The following is a 16,499-nucleotide window of genomic DNA, read 5'->3' as shown; positions in this document are numbered from 1 at the left end:
GTATCGAACATCAACAATACATACATATGTGTCGTCCCGAATTCCCGTACATATATACTCTAAGAGTTAAAAGCAGTAATATGGAATGATTATGGAGAAAACTGTAAAGTTAAAAGTTAGACAAGTGTGGTATAGATATAAACATTGTTTCTATTACTAAGACGAGTTTCAAAGTTGCATTCTTGAATATTTCAGTAACTTTCTTTTACAGATGGTCACTCAACCGTGCACCCTTCCCTTGGAATCGCTACGAAGAAAGCAGTAAACAGCGACTTCACCTGTCTTTGGCAGTTACACAACCCACAGCATGGTTCCAAGGTTCGAGTTTCCGTCACGTGTGTCAACAAGGTTCAAATCCAGACCACGGTCAGATCTCTCGACGTTGAAATAGTCTTGGAACCTCCACAAGTTTCACAGGTTAGGTTTCGTTTATCTTATTATCAAAGCTTATCAGTATTCACCACCGCCTGCAGTGAGACTGCTGCTTATGAAGACTAACTTTTGTCCTTTTTTCTCAATATATAAATTTTCTGGTTTCCACCATTTGAAATGTCATTTCTCCAGCTAGATAAGCACATACGATATTCAGGACTTTTTTTTCACACCGACAAATTGAAGGCGTCTTCGAACTTCACGATAAGCTCGTGCTTGTAGTTTCTAAATCACCATATATAAACATGCTGTGCATCTGAGAGAAGTTTTGTTGTTTTGGGTGAAGACATATCAGTGGGGACCAATTTTAGATGTCACCAGTATTTTTTTTTTAAACCGTGTTATATGGATCAGAGCCAGTGATGCTTGGATCTATAGACAAAACGACTGCGTAAATATGACCTAAAAGTCTTGTATTTGGAGCATTTAATTTCTTCATAGTGATTCTGCTTGAGTGTCTTTGAACAGCGTTTAAACAAGACTGAATTCATACAGGTGGCAATCAAATCACTCTCCAACAACGCTTTGATGTCTCCTTTCGATACTGCCGATCCAGATATTCGATCCAGCAATTCCAGTCTGGAGTTTTGTTGGCAAGGTATGGTACTCCTGCTTGATTTCAACAGTTTATAATTTTGCATGTAATCCTGGACCTGCAGTGCAGACAAACTAATGAAAACATTCTGTGACGTGTTGGAAGCCCTCAGTCAAATCGATATCAAGGATTACGTCTTGAACATAAACTGAGTCCTAATTAACTTTATCCCGTAGTACCCATTGCTTGCCATGTGTCGCAGAATCGTACGGTGATTTCGCTACCTTAAATTAACGGAATAGGATCTCTGTCCTGGTCGTTTTCTTAGTATTATCTATTGTTCTTTCTTCTTGACCGCTTTTTTCTTTTTATATTTAGTCAAGTTTTGACTAAATATTTTAACATCGAGGGGGAATCGAAACGAGGGTCGTGGTGTATGTGCGTGCGTGTGTGCGTGCGTGTGTGTGTGTGTGTGTGTGTGTGTGTGTGTGTAGAGCGATTCAGACTAAACTACTGGACCGATCTTTATGAAATTTGACATGAGAGTTCCTGGGTATGAAATCCCCGAACGTTTTTTTCATTTTTTTGATAAATGTCTTTGATGACGTCATATCCGGCTTTTCGTGAAAGTTGAGGCGGCACTGTCACGCCCTCATTTTTCAACCAAATTGGTTGAAATTTTGGTCAAGTACTCTTCGACGAAGCCCGGGGTTCGGTATTGCATTTCAGCTTGGTGGCTTAAAAATTAATTAATGACTTTGGTCATTAAAAATCTGAAAATTGTAAAAAAAAATAAACATTTATAAAACGATCCAAATTTACGTTTATCTTATTCTCCATCATTTGCTGATTCCAAAAACATATAAATATGTTATATTCGGATTAAAAACAAGCTCTGAAAATTAAATATATAAAAATTATTATCAAAATTAAATTGTCCAAATCAATTTAAAAACACTTTCATCTTATTCCTTGTCGGTTCCTGATTCCAAAAACATATAGATATGATATGTTTGGATTAAAAACACGCTCAGAAAGTTAAAACAAAGAGAGGTACAGAAAAGCGTGCTATCCTTCTTAGCGCAACTACTACCCCGCTCTTCTTGTCAATTTCACTGCCTTTGCCATGAGCGGTGGACTGACGATGCTACGAGTATACCAGTATACGGTCTTGCTGAAAAATGGCAGCTACTTGACTAAATTATGTATTTTCGCCTTACGCGACTTGTTTCTTTTCTTTTCATTTTTACATTTAGTCAAGTTTTGACTAAATGTTTTAACAGAGAGGGGGAATCGAGACGAGGGTCGTGGTGTATGTGTGTGTGTGTGTGTGTGTGTGTGTGTGTGTGTGTGTGTGTGTGTGTGTGTGTGTGTGTGTGTGTGTGTGTGCGTCTGTGTGTCTGTGTGTGTGTGTAGAGCGATTCAGACTAAACTACTGGACCGATCTTTATGAAATTTGACATGAGAGTTCCTGGGAATGATATCCCCGGACGTTTTTTTTCTTTTTTTCGATAAATGTCTTTGATGACGTCATATCCGGCTTTTTGTAAAACTGAGTTGAGGCGGCACTGTCACACCCTCATTTTTTCAATCAAATTGATTGAAATTTTGTCCAAGCAATCTTCGACGAAGGCCGGACTTCGGTATTGCATTTCAGCTTGGTGGCTTAAAAATTAATTAATGACTTTGGTCATTAAAAATCTGAAAATTGTAAAAAAAAAAATTAATAATAAAACGATCCAAATTTACGTTCATCTTATTCTTCATCATTTTCTGATTCCAAAAACATATAAATATGTTATATTCGGATTAAAAACAAGCTCTGAAAATTAAAAATATAAAAATTATGATTAAAATTAAATTTCCGAAATCGTTTCAAAAACTATTTCATCTTATTCCTTGTCGGTTCCTGATTCCAAAAACATATAGATATGATATGTTTGGATTAAAAACACGCTCAGAAAGTTAAAACGAAGAGAGGTACAGTAAAGCGTGCTATGAAGCACAGCGCAACCGCTGCCGCGCCAAACAGGCTCGTCACTTTCACTGCCTTTTGCACTAGCGGCGGACTACGTTCAGTTTCATTCTGTGAGTTCCACAGCTTGACTAAATGTAGTAATTTCGCCTTACGCGACTTGTTCTTTAGTTCTGGTGGTGGTTGTTTCCTAGAGATTTTTTCTCGGTATTTCATCCAGGAATCAACGACCCTTCGGTAACCAACTTCTACGTTCGCTTCCGCCACGGATCGCGTGCCTTGGTGCAATGGTTCCAGTTGGACGCGTACAAGACATCTGCTGTGCTGCACAAGATGGGAGACCTGTTGCCAAAAGGGGAAATAACCGCCGAGTTGCGAGCCGTGAACGTCCGTAACATGACGTCACGCACTGTGTCCAAGTCAGTGCAGTTGGATGACCTTCCACCTCTTCTCACAGGTACGTTCTGCCATTTTCGCGACGGAGTTTTCGTAACAAAAGCGAACCTAAGACACCAACCAGGCAAACTTGCCAAACTGTGGTCTTCTAGATTTTTTCATGACTATCATTCGTCGTGTTTGGCGGTCATCAATCCCTGGAAATGTGTAAAGTTTCAAAGCTTTAGTTTAGCTGCAAAAACATTAGAGTACCCTCAACGTTATCGGTTGCCATTTTTCCACGCCCGGCAGTCGAACCAGACGAACACTGTTGTTGCTTATATGACTCACTGGGAACACTGTTGAGTCCAACAGATTGTGTAGGTTCCTGACAAGTATATATATAGAGCTATTCCTGTCGCCTTAATCTTGGAGATAAGAATCTTACTTTTGTGTAAAAGGTCTTACTCTATCCAGAGGCGTATATAAAAACACACGCAATTAAAGGACAAAGGGCATTTTCCTTCCTCCATTTCCAACATCACCTCCGACAAATTAGGAAAGATAGAAAAACGCTCTCCTTACCTTAGTTCGCTTCTCGTTACATTAAGTGTTTGATGATGTGTCCATTCACTTGCCGACATGGTCTTGAAAGCAATCTATCCGAAGACTGCATGAATGTGACAGAAATGTGTTGCATGCCGGGAGAAGCAAATATGCAGTGCAGATTATGGACTCACCTGTAGCAAATGTTCTTTCACAATGCGCTCTTCAACACATTCTGGATTGTCAATGTCGATTGAGGTTCGAGAGAAAATCTCCTCAGTTCCACCTTCTTTTCATCTTAAGGCTAACAATCTGTGTACTGAACTACAGGGGCGGATCAAATCATTTTTAAGGGGGGGGGGGGGGGGGGTCCAAATTTTTGTAGGGACAATTCGACGAAGCGAAGCGAAGCGGCGTTTAGTTGTGGGCGCGAACCGTTCGAACCTCCTAGTGGGGTCCGGGGGCATGCCCCCCCCCCCCCCCCCCGCCGGAAAATGTTGATAAAAACAAGAAAAATGGAGCAATCTGGTGCAGTCTGAGCCAAGAAACTTCCCCTTATACACCTTCCAAAAAGTACATATTAGAAAACAATTTGGATCAAACAAGGACAATTGACCGATCTGATGTAACCTGAGCCAACAAATTACCCACCTACTTTCTCAAACCATCACTTAGAAGACAAAGGCCGGCCGCTCCTAGGGGGGCCGCTCCTAGGGGGGGGGGGGGGGGGGTCTGGGGGCATGCCCCCCGAAAAAGTTTGATAAAAATCAAGGAAAATGAAGCAATCTGGTGAAATCTGAGCCTTCAGTTTTTTTGGGTTTTTTTAAGTTCATTTATTTCTATTCTATAATGCTACCGCGCAGGAGGACTGCCTTCACTTTGAAAAAGCAAGAAAAGAGCATTCTTTGTAGTGGTTGTTTGTGTACTTCCCCTGTACGTGGTGCGGTTAGTAGGCTGCCGCGTCATTGATGGCGTAGCCGTCTTGCCGCCTGACGGCGACGCTTCTCGACTACTTTTTGTTTGAAGCAGCGCCTTGAAGCGCATTCACTCATTTCGATTTAAATAATTACCATACTTGTGATGTCTTTTCGAGAAAACCATGCCGTGTGCGTCTAGATAATTATGTACAGTGGATTCCCACGATTCGTCAATTTCGCAAGAAATACCCCCCGCCAACCCACCCCCCACCCCCACCCCCAACTGTAAAATCAATAGTATCCCTTTAAAATCACAAACTCCATTCTGGCAAAGGTTGTGCTGTCAGTATACAACATGTCTGTTTGTCTGGTCTGCGTGCTTGTGCTCTTATATTTTTCAGTATCTTTCTGCCTCAGTGTCTGTGTTTGTGATTACGAAATATCAACAACCCAAGAAATATGCTGAAAAGAGGGCGTTTATCTGCCAACAGGGAACTCGGCGGTTGCATTCCACCGCAAGCAGAAAATCCAGGTCCACTGGCGTGACGTCTTCCATACCACGCATGACGTCACGTTCTCCGTCTTCGCCGGAACAGCGGAAGGCTATGGTGACGTCATCAACCACGTGACAACCAAAGCGACGAGCTATGTTCAGCGTTATGCAAAACCTGTTAATTCTCTATTTGTTTGCATCCGGGCTGTGTATACCAATGGTCTGTATGAGATGTATGAGGAGGAGCTGACTCTTAACTGAAGCAACGGACCATTTGGTTCAACGCTGTCATAATTTGCATGCCAAAAATTGCGAGAGACGTTGATTATTGCCTTTCACTTTCTTTGCATTCCGTGTGTGTGCGTTTTTTTTTTTTTTTGCATTACCTTTCTTCTTCATTGTGGTCTTTCTAACTTTCTCCGCATTAATTTTGTGTTTCCATTTTATATTGGTTGCATTTAACATTTTTTATCTATTAATTAGTGGATATTATATGTTAAGTATTTGTTTCAGGACAGGTTGTTAGACAAGGCAATGTGCCTTAAACCTATCCTTGTCAAATAAAGTCCGTTCGTTCGTTCGTCAGTCGTTCGTTCGTTCGTTCGTTCGCTCGCTCTCTCTCTCTCTCTCTCTCTCTCTCTCTCTCTCTCTCTCTCTCTCTCTCTCTCTCTCTCTCTCTCTCAGCTGATCATAGCAATTCCTCCCCACAAAAATATGATTTAAAAAAAATCTAAATAACAAAGTAACTGTGGTGAGATGAACGAAGTTGAAAATCAAAAGAATGCTGTACTCACCGACACCACAATATAACACGAATTTTCGCTTATGAAAGCTTCACCAGGAAACAGACAAAAACAAAGGACAACAAAAAGCGTTGCCCTTTGTTTTTGTCTGTTTCCTGATGAAGCTTTCATAAGCGAAAATTCGTATTGTATTGTGCTGTCCTTGTATAGAATTATTTTGTTTTTCAACTTCATGATTTTTAAAGCAAGTGTATGTCAATTTTTTCTTTCTTTTGTCATAAGATGTTTTGGATTTCCATATGCAGTGCGTATAGTGCAACCGTGTTGCATTTCCGACACTTATATTTGGTATGATTGAACTGTTCTTCCTTTTTTGTAGTCCGTATGTGAGCAAATACGATTGTTTTTCTTATGAATGTAATGTGCAGACGTTTGTATAAGGGACAGGCTGTAAGATTTGGCTTTTGCCTAAAACCTCTAGCTATCCGGCCTTTTCTAACAAGTTCTGTTTCAGTTTCTCTCTCTCAAATTTTAAGCCTTTTATTATGTAAGCGTATGTATGACACTGACTCGATTTTCATCAGACATTTTTATAAGCGGTTATTTTGATCTAAAAATTAATTCATGTTTGCAGAGCTATGCTCAGTTTGTTAAAGAAAGGCCTTCAATCCTCAATATCTTAAATTTCCCATTATTAAAATCAAACTACATTTATCGCCTGGCTTGAATGCCCCATCGTATTCAATTTTCACATGATTAACATACTTGCCTGAATTTGCGGTTTTTCTTAAAAGCCGTTACAGCTGTCGTCTCGGAAATTTTAAGTTTTTCTTCATTACATAAAACAATTGCCAGATAAGATCAGATAAGCTAGTTCATGCACGTAGTGTTTTCTTCTTGTATTTCTTCCCCGTTTTAAACGCTTTGAATGTAGATCGATGTACCAACAAAGGATTTATACGGTGACTACATTTTTTCTGATCACGTTGTGTTTTTTCGTGTGGTTCTTTGTTGTTGTTGTTTTAAATAAGTTTATTTGTTTGTTTGGGGCTTGTGGTGTTTTTGGGTTATCGGTTTTTCATGTTATTACTAGAATATTTACTTTTCTTTTTAGGGGTCACGGTTTTACAGATAGTAATTCCACCAATACTGAATACAGTATCTCTGTGTTGTTTTCAACTGAGGCTTTACAGAGGACCTTTTTTTATATAACCGTATTGCGCAGGTATCCCATGCTTATTTTCAGACTAATGCGCAACTGTTCTTTGCCCTCTTCAATCAGATCCTGTGTTGTTAGAAAGAATCTGCCCCCTTCGCTCTGTGTTCCAGTAGTTTCCCTCTTCATCAGTCGGTGCTGAAGGTGCGCAGCGCATGATTAAGGGGAAGCAATCCAAAAATAAACTTCAGTTCCACTTACTCACCTTCCTGAGAGAAAAAAAAACCACAAAATGTTACCAGAGGTTGCTGGTGTCCAACACAAAAAAATGTAAGCAGTGAGCGTCTCTCTCACTCTGGATCTTGTTGGCTTCATGCAGTGTCTACAAAGTTAAAGGCAGAGTAAGCCTCCCGTAAACCATCACAGATACGGTCAGGCTTTTACACACAGTACAAACACCATTTCATTTAAACACTCACCAATTGAGAACATCCTAGGTGCCCTCCGTAAAGAGCGAACAATTTTCAAAGAATTTATTTTTGCGTGGTTTATCTTACCCCTGAGCCGTCGTGAACCCGTGTGATCCAGTTTTCCCTTTTCACAATGCAGTCGTCATAGTTAGTCATTTGAATGCGACTCGACGTTAGCTTATCTACAATAGCACGTTTTTTTTATGCACGAAACAACGGCTGTGGTTCACAAGAACTCTAGCGATGGCTTTTGACTGTTGAGAGGAACGGCGATTTGCACTGATAAACCGGCCGTCGTCTGCTACGACCCTTGCGTGACCCTGCTTCCGGGCTTTTCTTTTTTTAAACTTTCACAACTTCGAATTGTTCTGATCTTGTCTTGATGAAAAACGAATTCTTTTATGATTAAAGAATGTTTGTGTAACAAGCTGTCAATTTATTATTTAGATTTTAAAAGTTAGGTCTAGCGCAAAAACGAGGCGCCGTTGTTGTTAACGGAACAAGTCTACGAAAATAAATTCTTTGAAAATGTCTCACGCTCGACAGAAAGCAGCCAGGATGTTCCCGTTCGGTGAGCGTTCAAATGGAAGTATGCTTGTACTGTATTTAGACGCTCGGGGAGCTCTGTGATGGTTTACGGGAGGCTTACTGTGCCTTTAAGGGAATTGTTGAAGACATATATAAGTTTCTGCGTTTGTAATGGAGTTTCTTTTAAAGTAGGGCAGTCTCAGGGTGATTTTTTTGGTGTTTGTTATAACAACTTTTTTTTTTTTCTTTAATTTTGTTTTCCTGGTTTTTTTAATTTTTACAACACATTATACATTACATCACAGTTCACATCGCCACATACATACATACAACCTGCATAAAAAAAGAATGATCTAGAAAAGAGAGAGAAGTAAAGAGAGAGAGGGGGAAGTTAAAGAGGCACTGTATAGGACTGTTTGACTACAACAACTACTAGACCCTCAAATAATATTGATTACTACAAGATTCAAGTTTACAACAGAATATATTATATTATATAACAACTTTTTACTCTAACATGCTGTTGAAGACTGGCAAGATTACGCTAATAACGATCGATATCATATGATAAGCAATCTCTCTCCGAAAAACAGATTGTTTCTTTTCAAAAAGGTTGTGTTCGCAGCCAAAAGTATCCGAGCTATGACATCATACTATTAAATAATCAGCATGTTACAACTGACTCATACAATATTTTTTCCTTCAGTTTACAAGTGACCGGGTTTTTTTTCAAATGTCACGTTATTTAATATTACTTTATCTTGTCATCAGTATACCTGTTCCGACTCGCCAGACTTGCTTGGCTTGTTGTTACCGGAGCGGTTATCACATCCGTTACAACCTACCGTTCTGACTGTTATTTACTGAACCATAGTCGACAGAATCATGACGTTTTTTTTATTAGTGTGCATTGTTTTGCTGTACTAATATCGTTGCAAAGAGTTCTTCTGTACTTGTGTTAATTTTGATGTTAATTGGTAAACTGTCTCAGTTAGTTACACTTTTCTCGTTTTAATGTGCTTTGGACAGTCTTGTTCATGCTTATATCCTTGCTATAATCCTTGAATTACGTAAACTGCTCATACGTGTACCCTCGTTAAATAAAGAATTGCCATTGTCAAACTTATCCGTTCAAAAATCCCAGTCTGTATGAACACCTCACCCAGCAATGAAGTCAAAGGAGACATCATTTTGGGAGGCAGGGGTTATTTTCGATGTTGTAGGGTGTGTGTGTGTGTGTGTGTTTTGTGTGTGGTTGTATTTGAGTTGTTTCGGGTCTTTCCTTTTGTTGATTGTTTGCTGCTGTGCGTGCTTGTTTTGGATTTTGTTTGTTTGAGTAGGATCTTGCTTCTTATTGTTGGGTCTTTGTTTGTTGTTCTCTTGTCTGGGGCCAGACTGGTTCGGTTTATTCAGCTGTTGCCATTTATTCATCACAAAGTGTTACTGCACATAATAAAATACATTCTCTTGACAGTGAAAGTTTATCCTGTAGCTCGGCAGCTCGTAGAATAATTTAAGTATTTCAGTAATTATGTCATGTCTAACACGAACACAACACCAAAAGCTCTGCAACAGCTGAAATCAAATGCACAGTTCAGTGTTTCAATCAACTGGACTGAGTTATGTTGTCCATTCAATTTTGCTTGGCTTTTTCCTTACTTTTTTGCTGTATGGTATAAAATGCATGATTCATTAAAACAATGTCTGGTGTTATTAGTCATATTTTGATAAGTTATACATGCCAGTTCTCTGGTTGTATGTTTGAATCTGTGCCTGCATTCAGATATATGCTGTAATGCAGCTTTTGTTGCTATGCTAACTTAATATCTTTGTCCCCAGAACTAGCGTCTATTTGGGACATGACGTGGTAAAATGCTAGGTGTTGTTCACATCAATGTGTGCATGTATCTTCGCATTACAATTTTTCCACAAAAACAAGATGTCCTTATTTTTACATTTATTAAAGGATTTTTAACTTAGACTGGGAATCAGACAAGGATAGTGGTGTGCGTGTGTGTGCGCGCGTGTGTGTACACTAGCAATTCTAGGAAAACTACCTGACCGATCTAAAGTTATGAAACTTTACATCGAAGTTCTCCCAGATGATATCCCGCATGTTTTTGTTTTTTTTAATTTTTTTTATGTCATATACAGCTCTTGCTTCTTCTTGGCGTTCGCAGTACAGCTCTTGCTAAGTTGAGGCCCCACTGTGGCGATGTCATTTTTTTAACTCAAATTTATTGAAATTTTGGTCGTGCAATCTTCACCAAAGCCCGGACTATGGGATTGCTTATCAGATTGGACGCTTACAAATGAACAAGTTTGGTCATTAAAAATGTCAAATATCTCATTAAAACAAGCGACATGAAGCGACATACATTTAGTCAATCCGTCGAACACACCGAATGAAATTTACAGACTACATTTTTATTTTTACTCGCACATAATCAGGGGTGGGACTCCCTTGTGATGAAAAAACTGGAAATCACTTTTTTTTCTAGGGGGTTCATGCTCCCCTGAATTTTTTTTAAATGGTACATTAAAATCTGTACAATCTGGTGCATTCTGAGACTAAAATTCAACTCGTTTGGATTAGGTACAAAAAGACCGTTCAAGGTTATATCGCGACGGGGAAAAGGGGGGAGATGGGATAGAGCCACTTGTTAATTGTTTCTTGTTCACAAAAGCACTAATAAAAAAATTGCTCCAGGGGCTTGCAACGTAGTACAGGGCGGGGATGTAGCTCAGTCGGTAGCACGTTGGATTTGTATTCAGTTGGCCGCTGTCAGCGTGAGTTAGGTCTAGCGCAAAAACGCACCACGGTCCAAACACATTTTGATAATCATCGATTCACGGCTATCGCCAGTTTACATCGATAGAATGAGACCCGAAGGGAAGTAACTCATGTTTGACCTGAATTCAGGATGGGTCCAAATTAAGAGTGTTCGAGACAATCTGCAAAATTAATTCTTTAAAAATTGCTCGCTCTTTACGTAAGGCACCTGGGATGTTCCCGTTTGGTGAGCGTTCAAATGGAAGGGTTTTTGTACTGTGTGTAAAAGCCTGAGAGTATCTATGATGGTTTAAATTACGGGAGGCTTGCTGTCCGGGCGTGATTTCCGGTATCATAACAGCCGTCCAGCACCAAAACGAGGCGCCATTGTTGTAGCAGCCCAAGTCCACGAAAATAAATTCTTTGAAAATTTCTCACGCTCGACAGAAAGCAGCCAGGATGTTCCCGTTCGGTGAGCGTTCAAATGGAAGTATGCTTGTACTGTATTTAGACGCTCGGGGAGCTCTGTGATGGTTTACGGGAGGCTTACTGTGCCTTTAACAAACATATATCTTTAGTCTGTAGAGCAGCTTATTTTGAGCTTCGTAAGATCAGCACCATTCGCCACACACTCTCCTCTCAAACAACTAACACTCTTGTCTGTGCCTTTGTTCTTTCTAAACTTGACTACTGCAACTCTCTTCTCTCTGGCTGTCCTCTGTACCTCCTGCATAAACTACAAAAAGTCAAAAACTCGGCAGCCCGCCTCATTCTCAAAGCACGAAAACGAGATCACGCAACACCACTTCTTCGCACACCGTGCACTGATTACCTAGTCAAGCCCGCATCGACTACAAACTGTCCACCCTCTGCTTTAACTTCTTTTCTGGCTCGTCTCCTGCTTACTGAACTCCTCACCGTCTATTCTCCAGCAAGACAACTCCGTGCCTCTTCTGACTGTCGCATCCTTACCATTCCTCACACCAAAACCAAAACATACAGACAACGCACTTTCACTTTCTGCGCACCAACACAATGGAATTCTCTCCCCTTTCACATCCGCCACTCTGTCACCCTAAGCATTCAAACGAGCACTTAAAACACACCTCTTCAAGAAATACAACCCCTGATTTTGTTTTCTCAGTCCGTCAGTAGGCTACATGTAGTGTATTTGTTGTTTTAGTGATAATGTGATTTTGTATATATAAACATCTAGGGCTGTTTCCAGTATTGTTGATAACATGTTCCGTTTGATTAAGGGTATTCAGCTGGTATGTCCTTGTTTTCACTACCTATTTTATTCATGTTTTTATTACTTAGTTAGTGGAAGAATTTTTTTTAATGTATGTTTGATGGTGTATGTTTTTAATTAAGCGTTGTCGACTATAACTGTAGATGTAAATGCTAGTATAACTGTGTTTTAATTTAAAATGTGTCAAGCGCAAAGAGCATAATTGTAAAGTTATGATGTTGCACTATATAAATGCTCATTTATTATCATTATTATTATTATTATCCCCTCATCCGGGCGGGGATGTAGCTCAGTCGGTAGCGCGCTGGATTTGTATCCAGTTGGCCGCCGTCAGCGTGAGTTCGTCCCCATGTTCGGCGAGAGATTTACTTCTCCGAGTCAACTTTGTGTGCAGACTCTCCTCGGTGTCCGAACACCCCCGTGTGTACACGCAAGCACAAGACCAAGTGCGCACGAAAAAGATCCTGTAATCCATATCAGAGTTCGGTGGGTTATAGAAACACGAAAATACCCAGCATGCTTCCTCCGAAAACGGCGTATGGCTGCCTAAATGGCGGGGTAAAAACGGTCATACACGTAAAAGCCGTGGGAGTTTCAGCCCATGAACGAACAAACAAATCCCCTCATTCCACACACACTTTTTCTCTCCTCTATGTACGAAACAAAGTAAACTGCCAGCGATATTACTCCATCTCGCTGCCAGCGGTATTACTGTCTCACTGCCAGCGATATTACTCTATCTCACTGCCAGCAATATTACCCAATATTGACGGACTGTGTGATGATATCTTCTGCTATGGTCTGTTGAGACAGTGATATCAAAATCGAGACAGGAGGTCGAGATTTTGATATCACTGTCGAAACAGACCAATAGCACACAGTCAGTCAATGTTAGATATATTGCTAATTCTCTGGACATTTTGTATTAACTGTAAAGAAATTACAAAAGTATTTGTCTCAGTTTTGGCTGTTCCATATCCCTCCCTCTGATTATTATTTCTTTTTGTTCACTCTTTTCTTGTACTTTTCAGTATTCAAAAAGTCTTTAGTCACTTGCTCAACTAAATTCTGGGATCATTACATTTTCATATATATTTGTTTGTTTTTAAATTTAGGTGTTTTTGTTTTAAAAGTGGGGGAGCAATAAAGAGGTCGTCGATATCAAAACTGATATCGACGGAAATGTGGATATCACTTTTACAATGAGCTCAGTTTTTCCCAATTGACCAATGGAAATCCACGTAACATATGAAATAGCAATATTACTCTATATAGCTATTCTGATGAACACGTGGGGGAATTCGGGGGCTGTGATTGGATGGTCTCTTTCGATCATCAAAGCATAATGCGGCGGAAGTCGGCCATTTTACTCAATATCCAAAAGCATATTGAGAAAAATGGCCGACGCATGATTCCGCTTTACCCATCTGTACCACGGCGATGTTTCTATCGACAACAGCCTACACTAACTTAAAAAGCTGTTTCAACAACTGTGTTGTGAAGTCGAATGCACTTGGAGTCAGTTTTTCTTCCAAAGTCAGAAAGCGTGTAGCGGTGTGCATGTCTGCGCGAACATGATGCGCATAAGAAGTTTGTCTGCTATCAAAACCTGATGCAAAAACTGTCATTTTGTAAATTTGGAACAACAAATCAAGGTCATAACAGCTATATAATCGCTATTGTGTTTTCAGCGTAGCAATAGGGTCCGATATTTAAGACTCGAACAAGTATAATGCGACTCGTCTTCGACTCGTCGGCATTATACTTGTCTCGTCTAAATATCGGACCCTATTGCTACGCTGAAAACACAATAGTTGTTAATCTCACTGTCTCACTGCCAGCGATATTCTTTCTTTCTTTATTTGGTGTTTAACGTCGTTTTCAACCACGAAGGTTATATCGCGACGGGGAAAGGGGGGAGATGGGATAGAGCCACTTGTTAATTGTTTCTTGTTCACAAAAGCACTAATCAAAAAATTGCTCCAGAGGCTTGCAACGTAGTACAATATATTACCTTACTGGGAGAATGCAAGTTTCCAGTACAAAGGACTTAACATTTCTTACATACTGCTTGACTAAAATCTTTACAACCATTGACTATATTCTATACAAGAAACACTTAACAAGGGTAAAAGGAGAAACAGAATCCGTTAGTCGCCTCTTGCTGGGGAGCATCGGGTAAATTCTTTCCCCTAACCCACCGGGGGCGCCAGCGATATTACACTGCCAGCGATATTACTCCATCTCCTCATGTCACCTCAACCTGAACAACCCGCAATTATTCCAGCCTCAAAAACAAAGCCTACAAAATACCCAAAACCCCTTTTTCTGTTTATTTCATTTACTCTACTATCCCACTGCTGGGAAATTTGGGTCGCTTCCTCTCGGTGGAAAGCTAGCAGCAACAAGATTTGCGCAACCCAGGTGTGTGCGTGTTTTGGTGCAATTGGCCACCTGCATTTATGGCACAATGACCGAGGTATTCTATGTGCCACTGCGGTGACACGGGGGTAGGACATGGATATGTCTCCGAGTCTGCACATAAAGGTGACACGGGGGTGGTACATGGAAACGTCCAAGTCTGCACATAAAGTTGACCCGTGTCCGTCCCTGCTGGGATTTGAACCCGACCTTAGGATCACAAGTCCAGTGCTCTACCAACTGAGCTACCCAGCCCCTAGGCTAAATAAAGGGGAACGTTTTGAGTCATCTCATCCAACCTATTCCTCTGTCAAAGCAGCCTACAAACAATAAAAGACATGCAGAAATGTTAGCTTATGGACAGCAAATAGACAAACCCTGCCTACAGTTATGTTTGAGTACAATTCTCAAACTCCAAAATGATTCCGAAGGACCTACATTTAATAACAGATTTGGTTAGGATTTCCTGCACTTACTTTTACAAACTAAATATGCATCCAGTTTTACTTGCTTACTCCTCAATTCACCCTACAGATAGATTGAAAAATATTTCAACTGCCAACACTCTTCTGAATAGAAGTTATAAAAAAAAAAGAAGCAATGGCAGTATTTTTTTTTATTTTAAGAAAGAATAAATCAAAAATATGCACAAGCGTGAAGTTCAAGTCCATAAGAACTGGTATAGTTGTTGGAACATGATTTTATTACAAGTTGTTGCATGAGATATCAATCACCGAAGCCTGAACGAATCATGTAGAATGTTATCCATATGTAGAGAGAAGCAAAAGGGGGAGGGGGGAGGAACAACTTGCATCCGCCACAACTGCAGAAAACGTTTTTCTTTAACTAGGGTACTTGCGAATGGAAAAAAAATAGGGCAAAAACAGAACAAAATATAAGTAAACATACACTCGATCACACATGCACCAAACAGAAGGGACTATTCACTTGCCCAACCACAGCTTTTCCTCCTCATGAAATCTTGATGACTAAACGACAATGTTTGCTTCTTTGAAAAAAGCACCATGTTCAGATGAAATTCGCACATCTTCCGTTTACCTTTCTGCAACTGTGGGCCACGATGTCATTAACTGGCAAAATTGCAAACTCACCAGAACAATGTGCCAGAGTTTTTAAGGTACGGCACGATTCTCCACGCAGAAACGTTCTTACGGAGGTAAGATTATATAAATCAGCCATCCTCTTTTACTCTCACAAGAATTAACCTTCCCTGTATCCTGAAGAACCAATGTCCTACGTCATAACTACAGCAACAACTATGGAGCAAGTAGCCAGCAAGATGCTTGCTCTTTGCCGTATTTTATCTATTCTTTCTTTATTTGGTGTTTAAGGTCGTTTTCAACCACGAAGGTTATATCGCGACGGGGAAAGGAGGGGAGATGGGATAGAGCCACTTGTTAATTGTTTCTTGTTCACAAAAGCACTAATCAAAAATTGCTCCAGGGCCTTGCAACGTAGTACAATATACTACCTTACTGGGAGAATGCAAGTTTCCAGTACAAAGGACTTACCATTTCTTACATACTGCTTGACTAAAATCTTTACAAACATTGACTATATTCTATACAAGAAACACTTAACAAGGGTACAAAGAGAAACAGAATCCGTTAGTCGCCTCTTACGACATGCTGGGGAGCATCGGGTAATTTCTTCCCCCTAACCCGCGGGGGGTATTTTATCTATTGGCATCATGGCAGAAATGTAATGAGTACTAAATGATGAACACTTTCTCTCCCTCTCCAACAAAACCACCACCTCTGACAAAAGAAAACAGAACCACCACCTCTTACTTCAAACAAAACGCCGAGTGAAGATGCCATGCATCCAGAAAGATTAACATAAGATCCTCGCTTGACAAGTTA

General features: G+C 40.2%; 1 protein-coding gene across 1 annotated transcript in view; it reads left to right on the top strand.

Annotated features, from left to right (window-relative positions):
* LOC138979051 (uncharacterized) overlaps positions 1–5,699 on the top strand; it is a 50,755-nt gene extending 45,056 nt beyond the window's left edge. The window contains exons 28-31 of the mRNA XM_070351861.1: positions 212–417; positions 928–1,030; positions 3,163–3,399; positions 5,272–5,699. Of these exons, the coding sequence (XP_070207962.1) occupies positions 212–417; positions 928–1,030; positions 3,163–3,399; positions 5,272–5,534 (809 nt within the window). The 3' untranslated portion in view covers positions 5,535–5,699. The remainder of the gene's footprint in view (positions 1–211; positions 418–927; positions 1,031–3,162; positions 3,400–5,271) is intronic.
* Positions 5,700–16,499: the final 10,800 nt, after the last annotated feature.

The sequence above is a fragment of the Littorina saxatilis genome, linkage group LG10, assembly GCF_037325665.1.
Source record: "Littorina saxatilis isolate snail1 linkage group LG10, US_GU_Lsax_2.0, whole genome shotgun sequence".
NCBI lineage: Eukaryota > Metazoa > Mollusca > Gastropoda > Littorinimorpha > Littorinidae > Littorina > Littorina saxatilis.
Note: the sequence above shows the minus strand (reverse complement) of the source record. Positions and strands in the feature narration are given on the sequence as shown.